We start from the raw sequence: 9,082 nt of genomic DNA, 5'->3' as shown, positions 1-9,082 counted from the left end.
CACCCTCAGGGTTATGTAGACTAAAGAAAACAATAAGCTACGGTCCCGGCACATTGTTGGTGAGCAACATTTGTTTAAATATAAAACTACCTCGGCCTATAGTAATGGTCTGATATACCTGGACCACGTACGAGAAAAATCCTGGTGGGGTCTGAAAATGGATGACCTAGGAACCCAGGAGCCAGTGTCTGCTGGCGGGAAAGTGGCGTGTTGCTTGATGCTTGGGATTCTTCGGATGCTTGGAGTGCCCTCGGGAGCCTGTGGATAGGGACAGAGGGTAAGTGCCGAGTGCGGCCTGCCTGGATCTGGCTCCTACCAGGCGAGCCAGCACCGGCATCCTCTCCCTGCCCGTCAACTCGGGCAACTTAGCAACGGCATCGGAGAGCACCGGGTAAAAACCCTCGTTTTAAGGGACTGGAAACCGTGGCCAAGAGACGGCAGGTGACTTCGGTCACCGCCGTTGGCGTCTGAGAGACGCGCTTGGCCTCCCACTGCAAAACAGCCTCTGGCGCTCGCCCTCGGGCCGCTCTGGGCACAGCAGACGGTCTCCTCTCCGGATCTCCCTCCATCCTGCCCCGGGCGCAGGTGGAGGGCGGCAGGGACGCTGCGCGCGGTGGCCCCACAGGAAAATCCCTGCGGACTCGGGTCCCGGGAGCGCGGGAGCGTGCGTAGCAGCTTGCGGCGTGCGCCCGAGTAATGGGGTTTGCCTCCTCCCGGGGCCCTCGGCTCTTCCACCCTCATCCTGCGCTGCGCCGCGGCCCGCGGAAGCCCTACCATCCGGCAGCGCTTCGGCTCGAGGCTGCTCCCGGGGCTGGAGGGTACGGCATGTAGGGGCGCGCAGGAACCAAACTGACGAGCAGGAAGGGGAGGTCGAGGGTGGAAGTCGGAAAGGAGAAGGACAGAGCTGAGCGAGGGGCCGTGGAGGAAGGCACCGGCTCAGAGCAAGCCTGGCGCCCCCCTCGAAGACTGGCCGGCCGAGGGGCGTCCGGAGCTCCGCAAATTCCCGGGGCCGGCCCAGGCCGGAGCGCGGCGCCCACCGAACCTCAGGCGCCGTCAGGCAGCCGTGGGTCCCCGGAGCTCTCGGTCAAGCGCGGAGCAAATCGCCCTTTATGAACTGGAAGCGGGGCCCCGGCGCGCCCCTATCGCCGCGATATTCAGCCCTGCGACATGCGCTGACCTGCTGAGCCCTCGCCCCACACCCCCACTCGCCGGCCTTGACTCTGCACGTACCCGGGGAAGCCTCTGTGCATCCGTCCACCTCCTCTCACCGGCCCCCAAAGCCTTTTCATTCCCACCCAACCCCACCAACAGCTTCTAGTGGTAGTTCCAGACCCGTGTGTTTACTCTCCGCCAACACCCAACTCCCGGCCCTGCCTGCAGCCATTCCCCAGACCTAAAGATTGACTAACCGCCGCAGTTGCCCGAGATGACACGAGCCTTCTTCTCTGTGAGCCTCCTGAAGACTCGGAATGCGGCCACTTTCTTATACCCCGGGCACACACCAAAAAACGGACAATTCAAAATCACCGAATTGCATCTTTCTAAGCTTTGAAAACCTCTATCCAAGCCTGTGGCGAGGGGTATATTCTACTTTGATTTGGGGTTCTTTAAAAAAATTGGCGGGCAGGGGCAACTAAGTGGTGGTTATATATTCAAGTAAGTCTTTGTATAGCCCCCAAATTCACTCTACTACCCAGTCACTCAACCCGCAAACATCTCTGCCTGCCTGTGTGTCCGGAGTCATTCTATATTTGTCCACATCAAGTCCTAACCCCACAAAGGGATGGCTGTTTGCGACAGGCAGTTCACACCTGCCCGTTTCTCTTCTTCTGGGTGACCTGTGTCAGTCAATCTCCTCCTCAACTCGCCCCCAGAGAGTAATTACAAATTGTCTAGGGTGGTGGGAGAGGGGTGTAACTTAATAAATGAAGGTCCGCGGGAGGAAAGAAAGGACATTTCTTTTGAAACCTCTTAAGCATCTGTTCTGTTCCCCCTCTGGGCCTGAAGAGCATCCCGTTCCTTACACTTGCCACCTACTGACACCAAATTTAAACACCTTTCCCTCAAAACTGAAGTAGCAGTAAAGAGCTATAAATGGGCAATGAACTCTTCAAGGATGAGGCTCCCCCCCCCAAATACACTACAGGATGTGCACTGTAGTGTATTTGGGATGCAAAAGAGCATCACGTGGCTGAAATGCTGGAAAGTATAGATGCTGTGAAGCCCCCCCCCCCCCGCCACTGACCCTGAAATCTACTAATGTATTTCATCCTGAGGTGTAGAAAAACAACTACCAAAAAGAAAGCTACAAGGGCGAATATTATTTGTTTTAGTGGCACCAAAAACACCAATCTCAGCAATTTACTAAATTAAAATCACAGTTCTTTAAACGTATTTAATGGTTCAAATTGTGTATTTGGTTTTAATTTAAATCTCTGGTAAAATTTACGGAAGACAGTGAAGTATGTTCCTTAAACAACTTCTTCATTTAAAAATAATATAAATAGGCAACAAATGTTTTGAGATATCCACAATATTTGTGTTTCTTAGCCTGGCTTCTTCTATTACATAAAATAATGCACTACTCATTTTTTTTAAAGCGAATTAATGTCATCAGTTCAGAATCTTTACTATGGTAGTTTCCAGATATTCTTTTAAACAAAAACATATTTTTTCAACTCACAAGTAACAGAATATTTAAAGAACAAAGTTTCAATTTTCTTCCTCGTGTAAAATTTAGCAAACTCCAAGTGCATTCAATTTTGACAGCCCAGGGAAATGACCGCGCAATTTCCAGAAACTCTCCCAAAGATGCCCTCTAATTTCTCTCCTGACTTTAGCTCTATCTCTACCATCTTTTCCTTTTTAATTCTTCTATAGAAATTGAAACAAATAAAATCCGGTGAGGAAAGAAAACTATTTCTACAGTGATTTTAATTCACTTATTATTTCAGAGAAAATAATTAATATTCCAGTGAGGAATCCGCGAAAGTATAAGGGGAGAAGAAGAAGCATTTCATTCTTCGAATCGATAAACCTCCCTAGAGAACAGAAACTACGCGCGTTTTACGGAACTGCGTTAACTTTGGGTTTCCCTCCCAGATCTGAGTCAACCAAATATCGTGTTCCATAAAAGTGCTAGAATAGGTGGCTACATCTGTAGAGGTAAGAATCGTGGTTTTTTAGCGTGTCTAGGTGGGTGAGCCTCTCTGTTGCTGGAGGATGCTTCGAGGACCAGGCTTGGGAGGAAAGGGGTTAAGTCAGACCCTGACTTTCTCCGCGCAGCGTGCCGCGTTTTGTCTGTTCAAGTCGACGTCGTCCAGCAAGAGCCAACCAATGGGCGGCCGGGAGCTCCCGGGACCGCCCAGTGAAGGGGCGTGGCCTGAGGCTGTCCCTCTGCAGTGAGGAATGACACCCGGGCGGGGGTGTGTGGGGGGGTGGGCTACGGTGGAACTCTGAGGAAGGAAAGAGAGAAGAAACAGATAAAACCAAGACAAGGGGTAAAAGGGTGCCCCGAGCCTCTCGGAATCCAGCGGCCGTCGTCGCCGCCGCCGCTGGGGGTGGGCTCCGGAAGAGCCGGCCCAGCAGGGAAAGGAGACGACGATCCTGAAGCGAAATCCTGCAGGCGGGGAAGAGACAGAGGCGCAAAGAAAAAGTGACTCGGGCCGTGCACCCCGGAGGCGCTCAGGAGGGGACTGCAGCCGCAGAGGGGCCTCACTGATCCTCCCCCCAAGTCCTCCGAGGGCCAGACCCCGGCCCGCCCCTAAAGGCGCGAGGCGATGAGATAATCCAGCTGAGCTGCGAAAGGAGAACTTCTGGCGCTGGATTGGGGGGGAGGGGGTCTCTGGGCGGGGTGGGCCTCGGAAGTGGGAGTGAGGGTCGGCGCTGATCCGGGGCCAGAGGGGGGCGGAGGCTGCTGGGCAGCCCAGGAGTGGGCTGCAGGGGCCTCGCTCGCGGGGCTCACTCGCGCTGCGGCGGCCCGCGCGCTCCATTCAGCTCGGAGCTGCCCCGCGCCCCAGCCGCCCGCCCGGCCGGCCGCTCCGGCCCGCGGCGCAGATGGCTGTGCGCGGCGCCAACACCTTGACGCCCTTCTCCATCCAGGCGATCCTCAACAAGAAAGAGGAGCGCGGCGGGCTGCCCGCGACGGAGGGGCGCCCCGTACCCGGCGGTACAGCGGTGGCAGCGGCGCCCGCTGTCTGTTGCTGGCGGCTCTTTGGAGAGACAGACGCGGGCGCGCTGGGGGGCGCCGAGGACTCTCTACTGGCGTCGCCTCCTGGGACCAGAACGGCTGCGGGGCGGACCACGGAGAGCCCGGGAGGCTGGGATTCGGACTCGGCGCTGAGCGAGGAGAACGAGGGCGGGCGGCGCTGCGCGGACCCGCCGGGGGCCAGCGGGGCCTGCCGTACAGGGGCGACCCTGGGCCTCGGCCAGCCGGTCTGTGAGCTTCCCGCAGCCAAGGACCTGGAGGAGGAAGCCGCGGGCCGGAGCGACAGTGAGATGTCGGCCAGCGTCTCAGGTCGGCTAAGGCTTCGCGGGGAAGGGGGCCGGGCTGAGGGGCTGGGCAAGGAGAGCAACCACGCCGAGTGGGGTGGGCCTGCTGTTAGCACCTTGTTCCCTGGGCCCCCTGGTTAGCCAAGACCCTAAGCTCTGCGCATCGGCGCGGGCTGCTCTAAGCCTCTGGCAACTGAGCCCGAGAGAGGACCGAGAAACTCCTCAGAACGTTGCGTCCTGGGGTATAGCCTCAGACGACGTCGTGGGGCAGTGTGCTTTAGACCAGACTGGGAGAGAACCACTGCACCCTGGCTTTGAGTCCAGAGTCTGTCTCCAAATCCCCAAAATCGAGGAAAGGGAAGAGCGAGGGTCCCAGAAACCTCGGGTAGCCAGTATCCGGGCCCTGGCCCAGAGATCAGAGATGCTCCCAGCTCGAGGTCTCAGAGCCCGCCCCGCAGCTCAAAGATAGGTAACGAGGGATAATTTCTTTTATTTTTCTTTTTACATCTTTATTGGGGTATAATTGCTTTACAATGGTGTGTTAGTTTCTGCCTTATAACAAAGTGAATCAGTTATACATATACATATGTCCCCATATCTCTTCCCTCTTGCGTCTCCCTCCCTCCCACCCTCCCTATCCCACCCCTCTAGGTGGTCACAAAGCACCGAGCTGATCTCCCTGTGCTATGCTGCTTCTCACTAGCTATCTACCTTACGTTTGGTAGTGTATATATGTCCATGCCTCTCTCTCGCTTTGTCACAGCTTACCCTTCCCCCTCCCCATATCCTCAAGTCCATTCTCTAGTAGGTCTGTGTCTTACCCCTAGGTTCTTCATGACATTTTTTTTCTTAAATTCCATATATATGTGTTAGCATACGGTATTTGTCTTTCTCTTTCTGACTTACTTCACTCTGTATGACAGACTCTAGGTAACGGGGGATAATTTCAAGTGGGCCAAAGGCCAACCGAGCCCGAGCTTCGGGAGGAGGGTTTCTTTAGCTTTCCCAGACCCCAGGCCCAGGAGACCAGTGCCGGTCTGAGGACCCAAGAGCTGGAGGCAAACCCTGCAGCCAGCTGAAGGCAGAGGGGCTTGATTTAGGTCATCCCAGACTCAGCAGGGGGAGGAACCTCCTCAACCACAAGCTGGCATGTCATTTGGTCAGAAAGACCCCCGTGCCTGCCCCGTCGGCTGGACGGTGCTGTAGGCCTCACGCTGGCCCCAAGCAAATATTATCTGCTGCAGGCCAGAGTGCTGGACCTCCCTGCTAGGGTTCTGCGGGGAGAGCGGGGAAGAGGCAGAGGAGCTGTCGTCAGATTAGGGTCCAAGGATTCGAAGCAGGGACACCCTTCTACCCTCAACCCCAGCCCTCCTTTCATTGCCTTTGTAAGAGAGAGGGAGAAGCCTACCCATGGCCTTGACTCAGCCTATTGCCATAGCCCTCCCAAAATTCCGGGTGGATGGGGGCGTAAGACTCCGAATACTTCTGTCTCCAGGATCCATCTCCCCACTTTCTCTTTCCGCGCAGCCAACAAGTGTGTGCTGTGACGATGCGTGTGTGAGTGTGAGTGTGGGGAGGCGGGTGAACCCAGGGAGGGTATCCGAAACGCCATCTAGAACCCCAGGGCTGAGGGCTGAGGGCTGAGGGCGGAGAAGGTGTGCGAGGATGCTCAGGCCCAATGCCCACATTGCTGCGAGGAGCCTGGAGCCCAGAGAAGGCAAGGAGCTGGCTCTTGGCTGCACAGCGTTGATACAGCGGCTGAGTTCGTTGCCGGCTCACAACAAGCTTAGCTGCAGGAAGCGAGTGGGACAGGGTTCTAAGACTTGCCTCCCGGACCCGCGGCTTCCAGGCCCACCCCACCACTCCGGCGGCATGAAAGGGTATTTCCGCCCCCCACCCCGACCACAGCGGTTGAGGCCGGACCTCACTCCTCTGCGGCACTGACAGTGTCTCGTTTCTGTTCTCACTGTGTCCACAGGCGACCGCAGCCCGAGGGTCGAGGACGACGGCGTTGGCACAGGAGGCGCACGCGTGCCCACGTTGTGCAGCGGCAGCGGCGGTGGGCCCGCGGGCGGCGCAGAGGAGGAGGAGGAGCCCGTGGCACCCAAGCCGCGCAAGAAGCGCTCGCGCGCCGCCTTCTCCCACGCACAGGTCTTCGAGCTGGAGCGCCGCTTCAACCACCAGCGCTACCTGTCCGGGCCCGAGCGCGCAGACCTGGCCGCGTCGCTGAAGCTTACCGAGACGCAGGTGAAGATCTGGTTCCAGAACCGTCGCTACAAGACCAAGCGCCGACAGATGGCCGCCGACCTACTGGCCTCGGCGCCCGCCGCCAAGAAGGTGGCAGTGAAGGTGCTGGTGCGCGACGACCAGAGACAGTACCTGCCCGGAGAGGTGCTGCGGCCTCCCTCGCTGCTGCCACTGCAGCCCTCCTACTATTACCCTTATTACTGCCTCCCCGGCTGGGCACTCTCCACGTGTGCGGCCGCCGCGGGCACCCAGTGAGCCGGCCTGGGATGAGGCAGCGAATGATCCCCGCGCCCCAGCTCCAGACGGGCGCTCATGGCTGTACAAGTTGTGCCCTGTACTGGGGAGCCCCGTGGAGGGGGCAGGTGGAGGATGAAATCCAGCCCTGGCTCTGCTCTCCAGGACGTGCGCCCTGGCAGCGGGACTGGGTCTACCCAGAGGGGGGCGCCTTTTTCTAGTTTGAACAGAGGCATCCTATGGCCTAGGGACCCTGTTCCTACCCCCCGCCCCACTTGCTTGGAAGCCCTTGGACATTATTTATTACCACCATAATGTTGGGTTTGGATTGTGTCTGCCTGGGGATGGCGTTTCCCAGAGAGGAGAGAACTCCTGGAGACCACACAAGCCTGAATCCCAGAATTTCAGGCCTGCCGGGAGCTTCGTGCGCTAGGCCACACTAGTTCATGGTATCCATGCTACCAATCTATGTGTATCTACATATCTATTATTTTTGGAAATTGCAATTGTTACAAAGGGGTTTAGAGCCCTGGCAGCCCCAAGGAGCCCCAGGCTAGGGGTTCATTGAACCATGAAATGTTTGGTTTGCGGGCCCTCCTCCCCACCCCTCCCCGGTGTCAGAGCTCAAGTGGGGGCGCCTGATTGGTTGCTGAATGTATGGAAGGGAGCCTCTGAGCACAGGGCAGGGCAAGGGCCCCGCATCTTCCCTCTCGGAGGTCCAGGCTGCGACCAACTGGGGGAGCTCCTGGGAGCCCCCGAACCAGGAGAGAGGAAACCCAGGAGTCCTTCGCAGAACCTTTCTTTCTTCCTTTCTTTTTCTTTTTCTTTCTTTCTTTCTTTCTTTCCTTCTTTCTTTCTTTCTTTCTTTCTTTCTTTCTTTCTTTCTTTCTTTCTTTCTTTCTTTCTTTCTTTCTTTCTTTCTTTTTCTTCCTTCCTTCCTTCCTTTCTTTCTTCCTCCCTTCCTCCCTTTCTTTCTTTCTTTCCTTCTTTCTTTCAGAGGTTAAAACTTATAGCACTTTTCAGTTGCTTGTATTCAAATGATGGTTATTTTTGTATTCAATGTGAATATCCTTGACCGGCCTTTCCTCGGCGTCCTCTGCAGTTCGGCCGCTGGGCCCAGTCTCTACCGTTTAGCCTCGGCGACTCCTGCGTCCTGACCCAGGATTCTCCCATCCCTGTCCCTGCAACCTAAGACAGGTGATCCTGTCAACCTCGTGTCAACCTCGCCGCTTGTCGCCTCCTTAAGGGCACTGTGCACTCAACTAGAGTATTAACTTTAAAAAGATTTGTGAAATTTGGAAGTTCTATTCGTTGTATTTTTTTTCCTTTAATTTATAAACTTTTAGTTTAACATGCCCTCCTGGACGCCGTGTTTTCTCTGAGCCTCTCTCTGTCCGGCTTTGGGGGAACCGGTAACGTGGGCTCATTTTCCCAACTTGTTTTCAGTCCAGGACAGGACACCTCGCTCCCCCCGGAAGTCTCCTCGCTGCTCACCCTCAGGAAGCATTTAAATCCGCGCAGCTCAGGGAATCGTCATTTCTGGGACTTTGCAGGAGTCACAGAGGAATCCCACTGAATCCGGAGCAAATACCTAGGATTCACGTTTTTACTCGTGGGCACTAGTATCAGAGTCTAGGAAGCAGCCATAGCTGAACCCGCTCCCAACTTCCATCCCCCACCCTAACCTTTTCACTCCTCCACCTGCCGGCATCCTCTTTGCTTTCGATTTTCTGAGAGTTTTCTCTAAGTGTTCCTGCCATTATTTCATTTCCAGAATAGGCAAAAACTCACTGGAATTCTGAAGCGGTTAGGGGAGACTGAGGAGCTAATAAGGTGTCTCCCGGGGAGGGTCACCTGTGCTTTGACCCCTGCCGGGTGCAAATGACGCTGCACCTTGTTCCAAAGCACTTCCACTCACTCCCTCAGTGACACGTTGTCACTTGATCCGCACAGAAGCCCACCGTGGGAGCAGAGGATGGGCAGGGAGATGGTTATTTATTACTCCATTTTAAAGATGAACGCGCCTCGCCGGCGTTCCCCAGAATGATTCCCCAGATGCCAAGGATTCACCGGAGCAAAGCGCTCACCGCTACACGCCCCTCACGTCGGG

The 9,082-nt window shown here is 55.9% G+C and overlaps 1 protein-coding gene across 1 annotated transcript; it reads left to right on the top strand.

Annotated features, from left to right (window-relative positions):
• Positions 1-4,056: 4,056 nt before the first annotated feature.
• On the top strand, positions 4,057-6,993 carry NKX3-2 (NK3 homeobox 2). Its single transcript, XM_030864338.2, has 2 exons — positions 4,057-4,516; positions 6,470-6,993. Exons 1-2 carry the CDS (start codon positions 4,057-4,059, stop codon positions 6,991-6,993), a joined length of 984 nt encoding a protein of 327 aa, XP_030720198.1.
• The last annotated feature ends 2,089 nt before the right edge of the window (positions 6,994-9,082 follow it).

Source organism: Globicephala melas, chromosome 5 (assembly GCF_963455315.2).
Source record: "Globicephala melas chromosome 5, mGloMel1.2, whole genome shotgun sequence".
Classification (NCBI taxonomy): domain Eukaryota; kingdom Metazoa; phylum Chordata; class Mammalia; order Artiodactyla; family Delphinidae; genus Globicephala; species Globicephala melas.
The sequence above is the reverse complement of the archived record's forward strand: the minus strand, read 5'-3'. Positions and strand labels throughout refer to the sequence as shown.

What these genes read in the sequence shown, in the direction of transcription:
- NKX3-2 (XM_030864338.2), top strand. Translation starts at nt 4,057, where the DNA reads ATGGCTGTGCGCGGCGCCAACACCTTGACGCCCTTCTCCATCCAGGCG. An exon ending in GATGTCGGCCAGCGTCTCAG is followed by an intron (nt 4,517 to 6,469) that starts GTCGGCTAAGGC and finishes CTGTGTCCACAG; the next exon opens with GCGACCGCAGCCCGAGGGTC.